Raw genomic sequence first — 19,108 nt, 5'->3', positions numbered from 1 at the left:
CTTCTGTTCAGAACTCAGATTTGTTCATTTGAACAAAGTAAGCAGAGGGAAAGTGCTGTTATCTTATTGAATTAGGCTATCCATTCGTAATGAAGAGTTCAATATTCAATAAACCAGAGGCAATGAAAAACTGCTTAGAGTTGAACCAATTGGATACAGGCTACTGCCTAAAGCCATGACGTCTACTACTGAATGTTTTCTTTCTTTGATTCATCTTGGTAAAGATTTCTTGAATTTATAGAGAAATGACTTTGATAGAGTGGGCAAGGCTTCCTAGTGTTGGTTGAATTTGTTTGAAAAGGCATGCAAATATTTAATTTCCTAAGTTCTTATCAACACTTTTTTAAAATTTTAAATATATTGTGTACTATATTTATATATAGAAGATCATAATCTAATAAGAATTCTAATTAACTAATCTAATACAATTTTTTTTTTATCAAGGATAATAGTACTTTAATTAATATCAAATAATTCCTACTTTAACCTGGGTCCTCATGTAAAAATATAAACCATGAATTTTAAACTACCAAAACAATAATCAATTTAATTATATCATGTCTTGCAACCATATGAAAACTTTTTTATAATTGACATTGTACTCTTGTTGGTAACATTTAGCTACCAAGCATTTTTTATATTTTCCAACTTCATCATTCTCTTTTAATTTTGTTTTATATAGCTATTTTACATCGATAATCTTTTATCATTTTGAAAGCTTTATCAACTCTGAAGAATTATTTTTTTCAATAACATCAATTTTACCATTTTCTTTTCTTAACGATATCTTCAAAAGTCATAGGACAATATAGAAAAATAAATAAGTAGATCATTAGATTGATTAATTCCAATTATTTCATAATCATTTATCTATGTAGAACTTTTTTTAACACATGATCTTTAATTATTAGGTGTGCTTTGATCATGTATTGATTGTGGTGTTTACTGCATAAGCTTTTCTATTATTTCATCACTCTCATCATCTAAATTCACTAGAATATTTTTTTTAATATCATCATTACTCCATGTCTAAAATTCAGCTTCATAAAAATAATATCACGACTAATACTAATTTTCTTGATACTAGTATTATATATTTTATAAGCTTTTGAAAAATCACTCATAGTAAGGAAAATATATTTTTCTTCCTTTCATCAAACTTTTTTCTCTATTGATCCGAGATATGGGCATAGATAATGCACTAAAAAATTCTTAGATTGATGATTTACTGTCAGTCTTCGTCCACTCCAAAGTTCTTTTAGTGTCTTATCTTGAATGAAAAGTGTGAGATTTTTATTAAAAATACGAACACTCCAATTTACTATTTCATGCTAAAAATTCTGCAGTAGGCTATTCCTTGTTAAAAGATTTTGAACCATATTCTAGTATGATTCTTTCTTTTGCAAACTCTATTTTTTTTAGGTGTATATATAAGTTGTGGTAAGTTTCCTCTTGATTCTAAAAGTCACACAAAAATTTGCAAATTCATGAAAATTATACTCTCCACCACAATTCATTCAATTAACTTTTATTGGTTGGTTAGCTTTATTCTCAACAAGTTCTCTTAATTTATACCTCTTGAAGGCTTCAAAAACTTTTGATTTTTCTTGCAAAAACTAAACCCAAATTTTCCGACTATAATCATCAACACAGTTGATCATAATTGACCGTCAAAGCCATGATTTATTTATTTTTTGGTTAAAATTGCTGCTGCGATTAAACCATGCTACGAATCGAGCTGCTGCTAGACTACTGCTGTGAAGACTGTTAGGTGCTGCTACTGCATGGGAGAACTACTAATTTTGCAGGAAAAAACATACAGCAAGCACAAATTTCATTGATTGCCAATTAAGCACTGATTATTTAATACTAGCAATGTATTTTATTTGGTTTTGGAAAAAACGAAAAGACACCCCTCATGAGTCACTATTTTTGTTGGTAGCAGCTTGGGGGTGTTGCTTTTGCTTTCTAGAAGAGTTGAAACCATTATTCAGTGTTTAAATAAAAGATTCCTATTAAGGGTTATTTGTTTCTTGTTATCTTCCATCTATAATGCATGCCCAAATGCCCCAGACTTTTCTATTTTATTCTTCTATATTATATTAAATGCTATAACACTCATACAGAGTCAGAAAGAATCTGGATCGAGAGAGAGAGCCGAAGAAAAAAGTTCTTAAAAAGTATAATGCATTACAGTAGTAGCTTCTGGTGCTTGCGAGCAGCCACATTTCAATAGTTTTATGGAATATAATGTACTCGGAACATCTCGGTCGGAATTTGAACGACGAGAAATCTGGTCGGAATTTGAACGACAAATGTAGAATGATTTGAGATTCTAAATAAAATGAAATTTGTCTAAAAAATGATATGAAGTATACCGCCATTCGAGCCATAATAGAATAGAATTAACAACCTTGAGTGAAAGTGAGCTGCTGCTGGGAGGATTGCGGCTGCTTGCATTGGGAGATGCCTGGTGGCTGCTGGAGAGGTCTGCTACAACCTGCTGCTGCTGTTGCATTCTGTGCGAATGAGCTGCTGCTGCTGCTACGTAGATTGCTTCCACGCCTAGTTTTCCTTACCTTCCTCGGACTTTTTAATTAATCTTTGCTTTAATATCAATGGTTGAAAACACCAAGTATATAAATATTTAATCTTTCGATTCAACACTTTTTAAAATTTGAAAATTTTAAATTCAGTGACCCTTAGAGTTTTTTATAGAGAGATTATTATAATCTCATAAGAACTCAAACTAATTAGTTAAACAAAGATTCTAATTAACTATTCTTACACATCAAAGGTTGAAAACACCAAGTGCACAAATATTTAACCTCCCAGGAGATTACAACCTTTAACTATTTTAATCTGATTCTAATTAACAAATCATTTTTTATCAAGATTCCTATTCACACGGACAGGAATTCCATCCCAAAACTCTTTAAATAATACACAAGTGAACTTGTCAATAAATTATCTGATACCCCTTTCAAAAAGGATATTGATCTGCGTTTTTTTCCATCTTATTTACATTTTCTAGAAAAGCTTGTATACATGATATGCCACAAGCCAGTAACAAAACTTACTAACAGAAGAAGGGGAAAGAATAAGATTTTTCTTGTCACCCGGTTTGCCAGCATAAACAGGGTGGAAAAACACGTTTTTCCTTGTCTTGTTTCAATCAATAAATGTAAGACTTCAATCAACATACACGAATTCAAAGGTTTCTGCCACCGCAGGCAAAAGTAGAATCTTAATGATTTTGAACAACTTTTTTTCTCTTCTGATATGCACATGGGAAAGAGAAGGTAGGGGCCGGGTAGCGTGTCAAAAGTCCTGTCATGTCATTGAATCACACCATCCATTTTTGGTGATGTGGTATACAGTATTCAGCTAGTCATATCAATTATCTGTCATATGGAGGATTTGAAGTTCATTTCTTCAAGAAAAAACTGTTGGGAGTTATGAATCATGCATTTTTTCTTAATTAAGAAAAAAAAAGTGTTTAACTTTGATCTTTCTAGTAAAAGAAAAAAGTAAATAATAGATGTAAATACAAATATTTTACTTGAACTATTATTTTTATTTGATATATTTTCATTTATTTTATTTTAAAAGTTAATTTTGATTTTCAAGAATAAATAATTTTGATTTTTATAAATGATCGTGCAAATATAACTTACGAAAAGATTTAAACAGTGCTATACTTAGTTCACGGTTTGATTTATAAGCAAGATCAGACAAGGAGATACAGTACATGGATCATGCAAACACGAATTCAACTCTATGCCAGCATTGGCTGGTAGCCTTCTTCTCTCCCCTTCTTTAGCCGAGAATGTACAGTGACAGCAACAGCTATTGCCATTCCGAACAAAGCTATAATTGCAACCGCATATGTGGATCCTTTCATGTTTACATGCATCTGTAAGAACCAAGAAAATCAATGGTTTTCAGTTGTCAACAATCCAAAATGTTATCAACATCGTTTTGCGAATTCTTCTCCATGTTCCTATCCTAATTACCAGAATTCTCTTTCGCCATAAAATGTCATTTATCTTCTGCTATAAAAATGTTTCTACCTGATTCTACTTGGCTAGAAAAACACTATCTAATTCCAGCATAATTTTCTTCTTAATATCTAAAACATTGCTTGTAAGGATTCCTCCAAGGGAGATTTGAACAGCAATGCATGTGACTCTATGCACATACATGTAAAACACACACAACATTCGTTTGCATTCATGTAAGTTTAAATGGTCACCATTTAAATTTTTTAAAAAGACTTACATGAATGGGAGCGTGTAGCAAACTCGTGGGGTTTGGTGTTCGGTCTGCAACCAATATGTAGAAAAGCCCCATAACTCCTGTGTGGTTTTGATCTCTGCTGTAGTTGGATTCCAGAACTAGCTTCTCCCCAGCTGTTATCTGGATAGAGCCTGGTTCAGGATAACATGTGGACATTCCTACAATGTAACCTGCCTCATTTCCCGCTTCTTTTCCTTCTCCATATGTTGGTAGTGAAGTACATATAACACGTCCATCCTGATCAGAATAAAATCTTAACTAACCTTCATCTTAAACATTTAACGCTTGAGCACAGTATTACATAATCAATGACATTGAGAGAGGTGCGTGAGGGGGCAATACAGAAAGCAGTCCAAGAAAATGAAACTCTAAACAACAATTTTGGACAGCAACACAACTTAAATGGAGACTGGAAGGTGAAGCTGATGGTAGGCCAGGACCAAGATATATGTTGGGTTGACAACTTATTATCGCAGACCTTGGAAGTGATCCTTTTTAGTACACAGGGGCATAAAGGAACCTTCTTGGGAAAGACATTAAGTTCCAAGCTCTTTAAAAGGCTCAATCGGCAAATAAAGTGAAATGCAAGTAACTGTACCCCTTTAGAGTTTTATGGATCATCATATACTGATTAACAGTCATTCAAATAAGTCTACAACCTATGAATTGGGAAAGACAGAGCCAGAGGATATCAGAGTCACTGCTGCACTGTCTACTCAGCAATATAAGTGGTCGGCCTGGTCAGTCTTCAAACGACCTCACTTTGTAAAATGTACTACTAGAAGTTAGAGAAGCGAGGGTCACAACGGTTCTAGGCTGATTCACGCAACTAAAAGTATTCAAAAATTTATGTAAAGTGAAAAATAATTAAAAAGGATTCTGACAATAGCAAGTGAAAAAAAGAAGATCCAGCCATATCAAGATGAGATGAGAGGACGTCACTACAAAATTGAAGTTTAAAGGTGGAAGTCACCTTCCCATACAGAGTCGAACCAATTCCTCCAGTATGCTGGTGGGCAACACCATAGATGAGATAGCCAGTAGTTGGCATGGTAAAGTTTGTCCTTTTGACATCAACACACCCATTAACAGCAGTATCAGTGGAGCTGCAAGACTTGATTTCATATTCAACCTGTAGCAAAAACATTATTAGTGATTCTCAATTAAACAGAAGTGAGCAGTTCTACTGGGAAAAAAAAAGTTTCCGTTGAAACCTCCCTTTTGTTTTCTGAAACTTACGAAACGCGTGCTCAGGAATGTTCATTTCATGTGTTCAGTACCAATTCGGTCAAAGTAATCTAACCATAGATTCAGCAAATACAACTTTTTATTAAAAGGCATAACAAATGCAGCAGCATCATCACAAAAATGTGTGTATATAATGATGGAGTGTGACACAGAATCCAAGATCCCCATACCTCACACTAAGGCTGCTCCGAGTATGCAAAAATATATACTCTCAAAAGGGGAGGCCAGTTTTGCATGCTGGTATATGTGCTTATGACTGGGGTTTCGCTTTCAGAGTGTACATTGAGTTTTTATATATCAATAAATATGCATCTACTTACATGTATCAGGAACTTCACTCCAGTGAAATTAATTTAGTGAATTCAGATGTGACACAGCACTATTGCAACTATACTGTACCGTACTGGAGGATTTCCAAGAGTAGCAGATATTCTGTCAGTTCACCATGCTCTGCTGTGCGTTTAAAGAGAATTCAGCTTATTATCAAGTGTATTTCCCACTGTAATGCTTTTCTCAAACAAGAAGAAAGGATGATTGATATAGAACCTTGTGTCTAACCATTGTCATGGTTGCCAAGGTGTCTCCTTATAGCATAGTACCGGTATTCTTAAATAATAGGAAGCAAGAATAGCAGAACAAAACGTAAATGCCTGATTCAATTTTCATGTAATGTCAAAACACCAAGTACAGAAGTCCTTACCTGGCAACCATTCTCTGGACCGAATCCTGTTGAACCATTTAGCCTTTTCCCAGTATCAGTGACATCAAATATAAAGATTTTAACAGGAATAATGTCACTATCCCATTCAACCCATTCCACAGTGTATCGCAGGTAAAGACTCCTCCTGGTACCCTGGAAACCTTGTTTGACCTTGCATTGTGTATGATCATAGCAACAAAGTAAGCCTCCTTTATAGTCTGGCCTCAAAGGGCGTCCCCATTCACTAACTGTGATGTTGTATAGATCACACCTGCATTCAGTGCATCCCAACCTATCTTCAGCACCCCGTGTATCGATTGCATGGACATTAAGCAACCATCTCTCCTCATACCCAACAGGAATTTCAGCTGGATTGCCAATTTCTATTGCATAGGGATCAGGAATGTGCGTAGCTGTTTTTCGTGTTTCAGATCCCAGGCCAAAATACTGATTAAGAATACCTTTCTGGCATATTCCACTATTACGTGCAGAAATGCGATCTGATTCCTTAAACTTCTGCTCATGGTTAGTCTCAACCACATCTAGCCGTTGATAGTATCTCGAAACAAGCCAGTGGTGAAGATAAGTTTCGTGAAGAGGGACAGGATTCCCAGTATCATCAATCACTTCAGCATTGAAACTCTTGATTCCAATATGACCTTTTGGGAAGTCAACATTGCGATAGAATCTATTCTCCACAGATCCTGGTCCCAACACAAATTTTGGTGATAGGAAAGTGGCAGATTTGATCTTATAACCACCTTTCATAGAAGCTCGTGTATAAGATAGATTAGATGCCAGTATTAGTATTGCAAACAAAAGCAAGCAGGCTCGAAAAGAATGTACCATATTGCCTGTCAGTTTCAATATCTCAGGTTAAGCTATAAATCTTTCACAAAACCAAGCACAGTATAATTGAATTGAAACCAGCAAACTAAGACGGTAAGCACAAGTACATGGAGACGTTAAAATTGAAATTAATAGCGAACTGCAACACATGATGAGGAAAGTTTCAATTTTTTTTAACCTTGTCTTCTCAAATGCTTATTTGGTACATGATTGGATTCATATCTATGCGGCTAGACAATTTTTTATCCATCTCGTGCCAAATTCAAGACGGAGATGGAAAATTAGTGCTTTATACAAGTTGATTTGACTGGGAAAAAAAATTTGGCACCGGGGAAATGTTGTGCTGAAAATCCAATTATTTTGGACAAGAACAATTTTAATCCTCCATGCACATAAACAAAGGATTGATTATAAAAGTGTTCCAATCGTCCGCAAACCAAGAAGACGGACACCATGATTGAAACCTTCCTTATCAATTCACAACAAAGATGTTTGTTCAAAATCTTTGATCAAATCACCAATCACATGCACTGTCAGAAATATGCACAGATAGAACTGTGGAGAGAAACCCTCAAGAACCAGCATGATAACAGTTAAGGCAGAGATTACACAGTAAAAGAACATTCAATTTATGCTATGATTATTATGCTTTAATTTGATTTGCCCACAATTTTTTTTTTTAGAAAAGCCTTCCTTAATTTGTGATTCTTCATTGTAATGTTAGTGGGTATAGGAAACAGGCTTACGTGAAGATCACTATTAATCGACTCCACTATATTTATACCTGTTTGTTTCTTTGAAGCCCAAATACCCAAAATCGAGGTTAAAATTTTAACAGGATATATTTGAACAACAAATTTCAGAAAAGAAAAAAGGTCTAAAATGGGCACAGTATCATATTCACACGTTTCCATATGAAGGTTAAACTTTACTCTTAACACAGTATGAGACAAATGAGAAAAAGAAAACGAAGCTATTGTCAATATCCAGCTATCTCACTTTAAACTGTTGAAATCCAAATCATACTCATCAATCAAATGTCTTGTACAAAAAGAAATCTAAATATCCTAACATGTTTTCTGCTAAATTTAGAAAGGAAAAAAAATCATGACTAAAATGGAACAAATGCTAACAAAGGGCCATATATTTATACATCATTAAGCAGAAAAAAAGGAAAGAGAAGAGCATATACCCAGATACCAGAAGTCACTTGGCCAAAAGTTTGAATTTTAATCAGTCCCTTGCCTTTTGAATTTATACACCAGAATGACAATATTCTTTATCGGCTCTCTTCTGCTGGGCAAGTGGCAAAGATTTTATCTGTATTCTTCTTCCCAAGAAAGAGAGTCAATAATACAAAGAAGGTCAGCCTGACAGACAGTCGTTTGTTCAAGTAAAACGTGTAAGAATCTGAACTTGGCTGATAAAGAGAGAGAGAGAGAGAGAGAGAGAGAGAGATGTTGGTGTACGGGAATGTGCCACGTGTGTGGGTGTCCTCCAGACTTTGAATCATCGGTATTTAATTATTTATTGTAGTCGTTTCTGGATAGTCCTGAGCCCTGTTCATAAGGATGGCCTCAGCCATGACGTCCACCATGGCATTCCCTATTTGTTTTTGGTTTTACTCCAAAATTATTTTGAAATTGCCTCGATAACTTTATAAAATGAAGTAATTTTGACACAAAAAAAAAATAATAATAAAAGGAAAAAAATGATAAATTCTACATAGATCTTTGTTATCTACTCCTCTGTCTTATAATTATTGATCTTTATTGATTTTAAAAAGTTAATAAAAAATAATTTTGATCACTTTTTATTAGTTTTATCCGTTTATTTTTTTTTAAAGAATATGCTTTAGGTAAATTAAAGTTTAATTTTCTTATAATTCATTTTATATAAAAAATATCTTGTATAAAATTCAAGAAAATATATTAAAAAAATACATGTTATTTTCGTGTTAAAAACTCTACAATGGAGTTTCATCCATATATTAATATAGTAGAGAGAAAATAGTAATTCAAAACTTTGAAATACCAAGAATATATTTATAGAAAAACATTTAAAATGTTTAATTCTATTTAATTTTTATTTATCAAAATATTACTATAATTCATTTTATATAATAAAAATTAGAAAAATCTATTAATCCCGAATAGAAAAATTATTCCATTTAAATAGAAAAAGTAGATAAGGCTAATAATATTGAATAGAAAAATAAAATTAACAAAATTTATGGACTAGAAAAAGAAATAATAATTAATTTAGTAATATATATAGATAGATTGATATATTTTAGTTGCATCACAAATTCAAGAGTGGGGTATAAGCCAGTGACAGTTTTGTGGGGTGTTGCATCGGTGACATAGCATGTCTCCGGCGATGCCATAGTGAAAGGTTGATTTTGTTCTTGGTGGGCAAGTATGGGTTTAGAGGTTAGTAAGTAATTTCACATTTTTAGCCAAGTGTAATTACTTAACGGATCTTGTAGAAATTCTTCTTCTTCGTAGTGCTTGCCCCAACAGCTAAATCCAACTTTAGTTCATTTACATATGCAGTGGTATCACAGAAAGCAACCCTACTATCTGAATGTCTAACAATGGTGCTTGGAATTGAGTCACGGCAATATGACTAATTTCCAACAACTCAGACAAATTATTTATGGTTGAATCTATAAGGATCCCCTAAAGAAATTACAAGCTCAAAATAATGCTTCATACAGTTGAAATGTTTTCATCCGTGTATAAAGCAAGCTAAGACATGTATTATGGATATATGAGATGCTAATGCCATTACATAGATCATGGAAAAAGGATTACAACTCTATGCCATAATTGGTTGGTAGCCTTCTTCCCTTCCCTTCTTCATCCGAGAAAGGAGGACGACAGCAATGGCCATTGCCAGTCCAAACAGAGCTACTATTGCTACAGCAGGTGTGGATACTTTGATGTTTTTATGTATCTGCAAGAACCAAGAAACATTTACAGTCTAACCAATTCGCATATAAATGTAGAAGATGCATTCATCTAAATTTTGTATGAGATCAGCAGAAACCATTAAAAATTGAAAGACAACTTACATGAATTGGAGAATGCAAGAAATTTGTGGGATTTGGTGTTCTGTCTGCCACCAGAATGTAGAAAAGCCCCATGACTCCTGTGTGCTTTTGAGTGCTGTTGTAGTTAGATTCAAGAAGTAGATTCTCCCCAGCTGTTATCTGGATAGAGCCTGGTTCAGGATAACAAGTGGACATTCCTACTATGTAACCTGCCTCGTCTCCTACATCCTTTCCAGTTCCATAAATTGGTTCTGAAGTGCATATAACACGACCATCCTGAAGTGAACAAAGCTGCTTAAGATTAGAATCAGATGTCATATTATCCACTCCCTCTTACAATTGATTGAATGAACATTCTGCAGCATAATTAATGATGAAAGGAGATATGTGGTGGTAGACTGAAAGCAGTCCAAGTAAGCCTGAGTGGAAAAAAACATGGACAACAATTTTGGGCTGTCATATTTTTTATGATTCTGGACTTATTAATGCATCTAAAACTTTGATTGAAGATTACCTCCCCATACAGAGTTGAACCAGTTCCCCCAGTATGCTGATGAGCAACACCGTAGATGACATAACCACTGATTGGCATTGTCAGGCTTGTCCTTTTGGCATCAATGCTTCCATCAGAAGCTGCATTGGCGCTGCTGCAAGACTCAACATTATACTCAACCTGCAGAAGGTATCTTTTAGTGATTCGGAATGTAACAAAAGTATATGGCACTGTTGGAGATGTGTTTTCGATATTAATAATAACTTCTTAACTACTAGCATCCATGATGTTAGTGCAGTTCACTTGGTGAATACTGACGCAAAGCACACTATTGGAAACGGTCAATATCATAAGACAAGCGAAAGTTTATACCTGGCAACCATTCTCTGGACCTACTCCTGTTGAGCCATTAAGCCTTTTCCCAGTATCGGTGACATCAAATATAAAGATTTTAACAGGAATAATGCTGCAATCCCAATCCACCCATTCCACCGTATATCGCAAGTATAGACTCCTTCTGGCACCCCCATAACCTTCTTGTACCTTACACTGAGTTTGGTCATAGCAACATTTCAGACCCCCTATGTAGCCTGGCCTCAAAGGTTGACCATGTTTATCCACTGTGATGTTATACAGATCACACCTGCATTCAGTGCATCCCAACCTATCTACGGCGCCTCGTGTATCAATTGCATGAACATTAAGCAACCATTTCTCCTCATACCCTTCAGGAACTTCATCTGGGTTGCCAATTTCTATTGCATAAGGATTGGGAACATGAGTATCTGTTTTTCGTGTTTCGGATCCAAGTCCAAAATACTGTCCCAGAACATTCCCTTGGCATATTCCACTGTTTCCTGCAATTAAATAATCTGACAGCTGAAACTTATGCTTATCATTGTTCTCAGCCATACCCTGACGTTGATAGTATTTCGCGACAACCCAATGGTGAAGATAAGTTTCGTGAAGGGGTATAGGGTTCCCGATATCATCAACCACTTCAGCTTTGAAACTCTTGATACCAACATGACCTCTGGGGAAGTCAATATTGCTATAGTATCTATCCTCCACTGATCCTGGTCCCAGCACAAACTCAGGTGAAAGAAAAGTGGCAGATTTGATCTGATTTCCAATTTCCGGCGAAGCTAGGGTGCCGGATACATCAAATGCCAGTATTAGCATTGCAAACAAAAGCAAGCCTCCTTGAGAACAAAGTGCCATATTTTGCCTGTTAGATTCAAAATTTAAGCCAACACTTTTATTAGCAATTCCCTGCCTGAATGGCACAGAATATGTGCAATGATAAATCCATAACTATTTATAAAGGCACGAGTTCGTTGTCGAAACATTTGTTTAATTTGAAAAAAAAAATCAATTTTTTCCTGGATGATATTAAGAAAAAAAACCCTCATATATATCCGTTACATGCATTTAAGAAAATAAATCCTTCTCCATGTTGGTTCTAAAACTCAAATAAAAAAAAAATGAAAAATAGAGTTTATCTTCTTGATGATCAAATCAACCTTATAGAATTAATCCAGTAAAAAATATGCAAAGCAAGATAGGAAGAAATGAACATATACATACCGAAATATGAAAAGTCGTCTATAGCGCCAAAAGTGCTAACTAGGCTCCCTTCCTTCCTTCCTTGTCGAGCTTCTACGTTCACAAGATCACAGGCTTGTATCCTCTCTCTTTTGCTCCGATCGATAGAGGCAAAGATTATGTCTTCCACGAAAAAATTAGAGAGGGAGAGGTTTATAGTAACATGGTCGAGTTTATGTAGAAGACTCTCTGCCCTCTTAAGGATATATAAGAGGGAGGTGTTGGTGTGTGAGCATGAGTCACGAGTATATAGCTGGAGGTTTCTATGATTTTGAATCGGAAATATCAATGGATCAGGAAACACAGAGAATGGTATTTTTAAGCGGATTCAATGGGTGATGTTGACAGAAGGAGAAGATGGCCTCAGCCATGACGCTCACAATTTCGTTCCTTTTTGAGCACGCCTCTTCTCTTTGTTGGTTGTACAAGGAGACGGCTTTTGAGACCTTATGATCTATCATCCTAAATCCCATTTCTTAGATCTCTTGATTTTTAACTATAAATTCCACATACTCATTAACCATTCAAAGCATAGTGCTAGCTAGTGTATTAAATCAATGCACTCTTCATGCTGAGTAACGTCCATTTTTTTAATATATAGTAAAATCTAAATTAGAGGTTGATATATGACATTATTATCAGTGACTTTTACAGGGATAAATTGACTAATTTGATAGTATTTTATTTTGTTTTCAAGATAGAAAGTCTTAGAAAAGGAAAAGACAGGGAAAATCCCTAAAGATATAAATTTCGTTTTCAACACTACAGGTTGCATTAATGAGGTAGCATTCACATAGTAAGGCAGTGGGCTATGGAATACTTAATTTTGTCGATCGGTAAATTATTACCGGACAAGAACTACACGACAATAAATGTAAACAGACCAAAAAAATAATGGATGGGTTTGCTTGAATTTTATGACAGAAGGAGACAGTAATGCTCTATGTTGCCGTATTGATTAGCTAATGTTCATACCTAGCCGTTTAAAAGGTGATGAAAGCTTTTATTATTTTACATGTTTTTTTATTTAACTTGTTAACAAACTGGACAAATTTCGTGTGATGCTCGATGCTATAGGATACATGATGTAGTTGCGAAGAAACATAGAAAAAATAATTTTCTTGATTGGCAAATTGAGTTGACGAGTGAATTCCTGTAAAACCGGGTTTTTTAGACATGAAACATTTTAATGTTTGAGTTAGTACTTTATATGTGTGAAGAAAATAATCAAATAAAAAAAAATATATAAGGTGCATGAAAGTATATATATTTAGACTTGTGATTTTTTTATGGAAGAAGAAATCATGTTATTGATCAATCAAGATAGTTTATTAATTGGTGTGATGTTGTGTTATATCTATGTGATGAAGTATATTTATTTTTATTGGTGTTTATGTGAGCTAATAAGAATAACAATAATGTAGTTATTGATTATAAAAAATAATATTCGTCCTAAAAAAATTTATATATGCAATAAAAAAATATATTTGTTGCCCATTAAAATTAAAATTGTTAGTAAAAAAATAAACATGATTAAAAATAATGAAAAAAAAAGAAATTATACTAGTCGCTAGAACAGCCTGACAACTAGGAGGTTTGATCTTACAAAACTTGGAGAATGATCTAGCCAAGTGATTCAACTACACTACAGAGTTCAGACAACAGATAACTCGGCTCGAGCTCAGAATAGTCATTGTAGCATGCCTGTAATGCAGTGGTTGGGGCCAGAATGCGAGCGGTTCACAAATTCTAAAACGCCAAAACAGCAGCAAGGTAGCACCATTGTTCGTCATCAGAATAGCCATATCTCACGAGACAAACAAAATTATAAAAAAATAACTTAATTGATTAAATTTTAAATTTAATTTTTAAAAATTATAGGTAGAAGTTTTATAAATTGCAAGTTATTTGTATAATTATTAATTTTAAAATATGTGAGATTAATCAAAATTCATACAAACAGATCGAAATACTCAAATTAATAATAATAATTAAAAAAAACAAATTCACGATGGCAACGTGGCACTAAACAGTAGCCAGTCATTTGTATTTGTTTCCACTGGATTGTATACGGGCCCATCTGAGGCCCATTCATTCTCAATTTTAGTATTTTTTAGGACAACAAATAACGGTTCTGTGTATACCGACAATATGAAATCCGAACTAAATAGGCTTTTCTTATTAAAAAAATCTGATGATTTGATCACCCAATCTGTCTCGGTTGGTGTCAAAAAGAGAATATGATAAAATATACTGAATTAAGACTATAGGCCAAATTGAAATTTATCAAGAAATTTTGTATCTATAATATTTCTGTATTAAAACAATATACTTTGATTTAGTATCGCTATTACTTTTTGGGCATCAACCTAAGGACATATTTGGATTAGTCTTCGTACAAAAAAATCAAATCTTTTTTTCTGATTGAGTCTTAAGCAGAGCGTGGATACTCAGATTATTACACGTGCATGAAAATAATTTGAGTTCAAGGACTTAATTGAAGATTTGAGGAGTAGAGGACTAAATTAATGGATCATAACAAGTTAAAGAACTACGAAGAAAAGGCTTTTAAGTTAAAGAACTAAATTAATGGGTTATTACACGTGCATGAAAATAACCCTCAACGGTTCTCTAGTGAAGTGCTTTCCATTTCCTAATTTTGGGAAAGTTAGTTATTCATGGCTAAAGGTAAGAAATAGGAGCCCAAAAAAAGGGAAATTTGACCCAAAAAACAGCGAGCGGGAGGAACGAACAGCATATGCTGAACCCACCGAATTCGCTGCAATTTTATCAAATTTTACATCTAAGGATTCTCTCTTTTCTGTCTGTGTCCTCCACTGAAAGAAAGAAGAAGAAGAAGAAAAAGAAGAAGAAGAAGAAGAAGAAATGGGAAGTAAAGAGCCAGCAAAGGAAAAGAGAGAAAAAAGACTCCAAGAAATTTCTCTTCTCCGTACCATTCCTTACTCTGATCATCAAAGGTACCTTTTTAGTATTCATCTTGTCTTAGATCTTTCTTTCTATTATTTGCCTAAAAAGATCATGATCATGGTGTTGGTGTTGGTGTTGTGTTATTTTATGTAGCTTGTAAGGGCATTCTGCTTCAGGATGCATGTGAATGCCTAATGATGATGCCTCTCAATTATAGAATATTAAATTAATGCTCCCCAAAGCGGTGTCACTTCAATTTGGTTGAATGCTTGTAGGTGGTGGTCATCAGAAACTGTTGCTGTGGTGACCGGTGGAAATAGAGGAATAGGATTTGAGATTGCGAGGCAACTTGCAGACCATGGATTGTCTGTTATCCTGACATCACGAGAAAGTAGCGCAGGTCTTGAAGCTGCCAATGTCTTGCGAGAGTTGGGTTTGAGTGTGGACTTCCATCAACTTGATGTCTTAGATTCTTTATCCATCAAAACGTTTGCTGAGTGGATACAACAAACTTACGGCGGATTAGATGTTTTGGTATGTTGACTGCTCTTTAGTTTTCAAATCTAGTGCTAGTTATACTATAATTCCATCTTTTATGCATGTTATTACATGGATATTGTCCTGAATTTCTTTGATCTGTCTTATGCATGTTATCCCTTTTGCAGGTGAATAATGCTGGTGTTAATTACAATATGGGGTCTGACAATTCTGTTGAAAATGCCAAGAATGTTGTTGATACAAACTATTATGGTATAAAAAATGTCACTGAAGCTCTGATTCCTTTGATGAGACCTTCTGCTGTAGGTGCTCGTATTGTTAATGTAAGTTCACGGCTTGGAAGACTAAATGGCAAACGAAACGTAAGTAATCCTTTCATCTTCCTTGGCCCTCTCTCCGAGACATAGGATGTTATTTTGCTTGAGCTATGTAGGGTTGATTTTTTTTTCTTTTTTCAATTCATGTTAGACCAACGCTATGCATGTGCCTGAAGATGGATTCTTTTAACTAGGAAAGATCTGAGGCATATTAATTTAAAATGCAATTCATGCTAGTCTTTTTGTTGGCCTGTCACCTTGGAATGGGTAATGCTATCGAATTCTTGGACTGGCTTTGGCCATGATTTGTTGACTGCATTTTTATAAAATCAATGGTCCTTTTGCCGCAATTTGAGCACAGAAAGTTAGTGTGCTGCTTTTGTCATTTTCATAGTATAGGATCTGATTATAAACAGAAAAGGGAATGTCAGGTACTCTACCATGAAGTACATATCCATTTCCTGCCAAGAACCAAATTCAAAGGAAAGAGAGTTATAAATAGAGAAGAAAGGAAGATAAGAAACTCCATTGTCATTATATTGTATCTGTAGCTTGTTCAATTTGTCCATTTCTGAGATTCAGCTATCTCATAAAGAGGGTAAAGAGTGGTGCCAGAAGTGTTTTTTTTTTTTTAATGTTATGGGGAGCGTGCTCTTTTAACTTTGCTGAGTTAATCGTAATTTGGGTGACTTTAACAGAGACTTGAAGACAAAGATTTGAGAGAGCAACTGGCTAACCTGGAAACACTTTCAGAGGAACTCATTGATAGGACGGTGTCTACTTTCCTACAACAAGTAGAAGACGGCACATATACATCAGGTGGATGGCCTCAGGTGAACACTGATTACTCGGTGTCAAAACTTGCAGTTAATGCTTATACTAGGCTAATGGCAAAGAAACTGTCCTATCGGCCTAATGGTCAGAAGATCTATATAAACTGCTACTGCCCAGGGTGGGTGAAGACAGCTATGACAGGCTGGGCTGGTAATGTATCAGCTGAGGATGGAGCTGACACAGGAGTATGGCTGGCCCTGCTTCCAGACCAAGCAATCACAGGAAAATTTTTTGCAGAGAGACGTGAGGTAAACTTCTGAGGCAGTTAGGCTGAAAGATGCCATCAGGTTCCGGAATTGCTTACATTCTTTTGATCAACTACTGATGCATAACATCCAAAGGTAAAAACAACGTTAAATCCAGTAGAGACTAGAGAGGGTAATAACATCAGCCTGCATTTTCTAACAAAGGTGTTGCCTTTTGGATTCTACTTGGGAACGAGAGCAACTACCAAGCCAATGGAACGGAGATACGTCTACTTAGATTGCCAATCTACTTAATTTCTAGAAGGGTATGTCAAGCACCATTCAATAACCAATTTCCCTTGAAAGAATTATATGTTCGTTGACATTACTCAAGGAAGTGATTGGCCTCAAAATATAACCAAGTCGTGCTGTTGCTGTGATTCTCAGCTGGATAAAGTTGAATTTTCTCCTTTAGTTGTTACCTTGACGTTTTTGTTCAAGCTGTGTCGAATTTACCTGCAAATTCTGAATTGTTCTGGTCTTTCGAGATGTTCTTTTTGTAGCTTTCCAACTGCAAACCCATTTTCTTGTCATGAAAAGATAACGAGTGTTCAAGGTTAATTGATTATAAAACTAGGGGATATATATTTCTCCAGTGGTTTGACCATGAATTTTTCTTGTGATCCCACAGTCACAACTGGTTGCTGGTTACCGAACACTGTTGAAGGATAACCAGAACTAGCTCACGAGAGGAATAAGTTACGGATTTATTGGCTCTTCTCATGTTCTTGAGAGCCATGATCTATCATAATCATTCAATCCACATCTCTGAAATCAAATCAACAGTTATGGTTTTTATTCTGCTGAGTAATCATTTGATTCTAAGATAAAATCCAACCAATTAGAGATACAATTAACAGGCTAACAACGATATAAGGTTTACTATGTAGCGACTGATATCTCCAATTTCTGGGTTTGTATGCTCAGCAGAAAGGTTTCCAGAAAGAGACTGCATGGAAGAGGCCCTTCTAACTTCTAAGATTATCCTTCTACTTTTGCTTCCTCTTTATTTATTTATCAGATATGTCTCTCCACTACGAAACTGGATGTACTAAACCTTAAACTTTCAGGTCATGCGTCGTGCCTCTATCAAATCTGTAAATTAAGCGAAAATAGAGGGTGATATTCACGACAAGTTAATAGTGGGGGTTAATAAAGATATATTGAAAACTATAAATTAATATATTGAATAAAAATTCATAGATAAATTAAATATTAAAAAAATTCCTCCTAAGAATAATTTTTTATTTTATGTATTTCTTGTATTTTTATGTAGTAGATTAATTTTTGAGTTTGGGGGAACTTTTTTTCTTTTGGGTATGCGGGGAAACTAATTTTCTTTTATTTTATATTTCAAAAAGAATATATATATATATATATATATATATATATATATATATATATATATATATATGAATTGTTATATATAATTAATTGGAGATGCCAGACATTACTAGATAATGAAAATTTAAAATCTGTCATATTCATTTTTATATTAAAATGATAGATTTTATCAAAAAATAAATTAGAAGAACCACACATGTTTTTTATCCAATAAAACTATGTTATATCACAATAAATAGTTTCATGAACATGCTCAAAATCCATCAATGCTAATCATATACTCAAAATTACTACTTCTTAAGAACTTGTATCTTGGAAAATTGATTTATGTAAGGAATAAAAGATAACGAAAAAGTAATAAATAAAGATAATTAATAATGGACCAAAAAATTGTTTGAAATTACCACTTTCATCATTGTTTTTATTAATTCGTTATTTTTTTAAAAAAAATATTTTGTGATATAACAGCGTCTTTTCTTTTGTTACATATTTAAAGAAAAGTTAAAAAATTAACAATCGTTCGTTTCTGGCCCCTAAGCAAACCAACATATTTTTTTAAAAAAAGAAAAAGAGAAAAGAAAAATCGAAAAAGAAAAGTGAAGAGCATCATGTATGTGGTGCGCCTACCATCAACGTAGCATTGCATCTCAACCGTTAACCGAACCTAACTCCATCCAAGACGACGACATGTGT

The 19,108-nt window shown here is 34.4% G+C and overlaps 3 protein-coding genes across 3 annotated transcripts; 1 reads left to right on the top strand and 2 right to left on the bottom strand.

The window, feature by feature from the left end:
• Nucleotides 1-3,673: 3,673 nt before the first annotated feature.
• On the bottom strand, nt 3,674-8,504 carry LOC133675777 (uncharacterized). Its single transcript, XM_062097252.1, has 5 exons — nt 8,289-8,504; nt 6,248-7,101; nt 5,273-5,431; nt 4,282-4,536; nt 3,674-3,916 (listed from the first exon to the last, which is right to left on the bottom strand). The coding sequence occupies exons 2-5, from the start codon at nt 7,094-7,096 to the stop codon at nt 3,779-3,781; spliced, it is 1,401 nt and encodes a 466-aa protein (XP_061953236.1). The 5' UTR covers nt 7,097-7,101; nt 8,289-8,504; the 3' UTR covers nt 3,674-3,778.
• A 1,115-nt stretch (nt 8,505-9,619) lies between these two features.
• LOC133675397 (uncharacterized) lies at nt 9,620-12,682 on the bottom strand. The gene is made up of 5 exons (XM_062096751.1): nt 12,232-12,682; nt 11,017-11,872; nt 10,666-10,824; nt 10,173-10,427; nt 9,620-10,054 (listed from the first exon to the last, which is right to left on the bottom strand). Exons 2-5 carry the CDS (start codon nt 11,863-11,865, stop codon nt 9,917-9,919), a joined length of 1,401 nt encoding a protein of 466 aa, XP_061952735.1. The 5' UTR covers nt 11,866-11,872; nt 12,232-12,682; the 3' UTR covers nt 9,620-9,916.
• A 2,181-nt stretch (nt 12,683-14,863) lies between these two features.
• Nucleotides 14,864-17,678, top strand: LOC133675705 (uncharacterized). Its single transcript, XM_062097165.1, has 4 exons — nt 14,864-15,227; nt 15,453-15,711; nt 15,843-16,037; nt 16,691-17,678. The coding sequence occupies exons 1-4, from the start codon at nt 15,136-15,138 to the stop codon at nt 17,084-17,086; spliced, it is 942 nt and encodes a 313-aa protein (XP_061953149.1). The 5' UTR covers nt 14,864-15,135; the 3' UTR covers nt 17,087-17,678.
• The last annotated feature ends 1,430 nt before the right edge of the window (nt 17,679-19,108 follow it).

The sequence above is a fragment of the Populus nigra genome, chromosome 16 (assembly GCF_951802175.1).
Source record: "Populus nigra chromosome 16, ddPopNigr1.1, whole genome shotgun sequence".
Classification (NCBI taxonomy): Eukaryota; Viridiplantae; Streptophyta; class Magnoliopsida; order Malpighiales; family Salicaceae; genus Populus; species Populus nigra.
Note: the sequence above shows the minus strand (reverse complement) of the source record. Positions and strands in the feature narration are given on the sequence as shown.

Coding starts and splice junctions, on each gene's coding strand:
- LOC133675705 (XM_062097165.1), top strand. CDS start 15,136: ATGGGAAGTAAAGAGCCAGCAAAGGAAAAGAGAGAAAAAAGACTCCAA. Junction 15,228..15,452: donor CCTTACTCTGATCATCAAAG/GTACCTTTTTAG, acceptor GAATGCTTGTAG/GTGGTGGTCATCAGAAACTG. Junction 16,038..16,690: donor GACTAAATGGCAAACGAAAC/GTAAGTAATCCT, acceptor TGACTTTAACAG/AGACTTGAAGACAAAGATTT.
- LOC133675777 (XM_062097252.1), bottom strand. CDS start 7,096: ATGGTACATTCTTTTCGAGCCTGCTTGCTTTTGTTTGCAATACTAATA. Junction 4,537..5,272: donor GTTCGACTCTGTATGGGAAG/GTGACTTCCACC, acceptor TATTCTGATCAG/GATGGACGTGTTATATGTAC. Junction 3,917..4,281: donor TGCTACACGCTCCCATTCAT/GTAAGTCTTTTT, acceptor TGGTTCTTACAG/ATGCATGTAAACATGAAAGG.
- LOC133675397 (XM_062096751.1), bottom strand. CDS start 11,865: ATGGCACTTTGTTCTCAAGGAGGCTTGCTTTTGTTTGCAATGCTAATA. Junction 10,825..11,016: donor GTCCAGAGAATGGTTGCCAG/GTATAAACTTTC, acceptor TACCTTCTGCAG/GTTGAGTATAATGTTGAGTC. Junction 10,428..10,665: donor GTTCAACTCTGTATGGGGAG/GTAATCTTCAAT, acceptor TGTTCACTTCAG/GATGGTCGTGTTATATGCAC.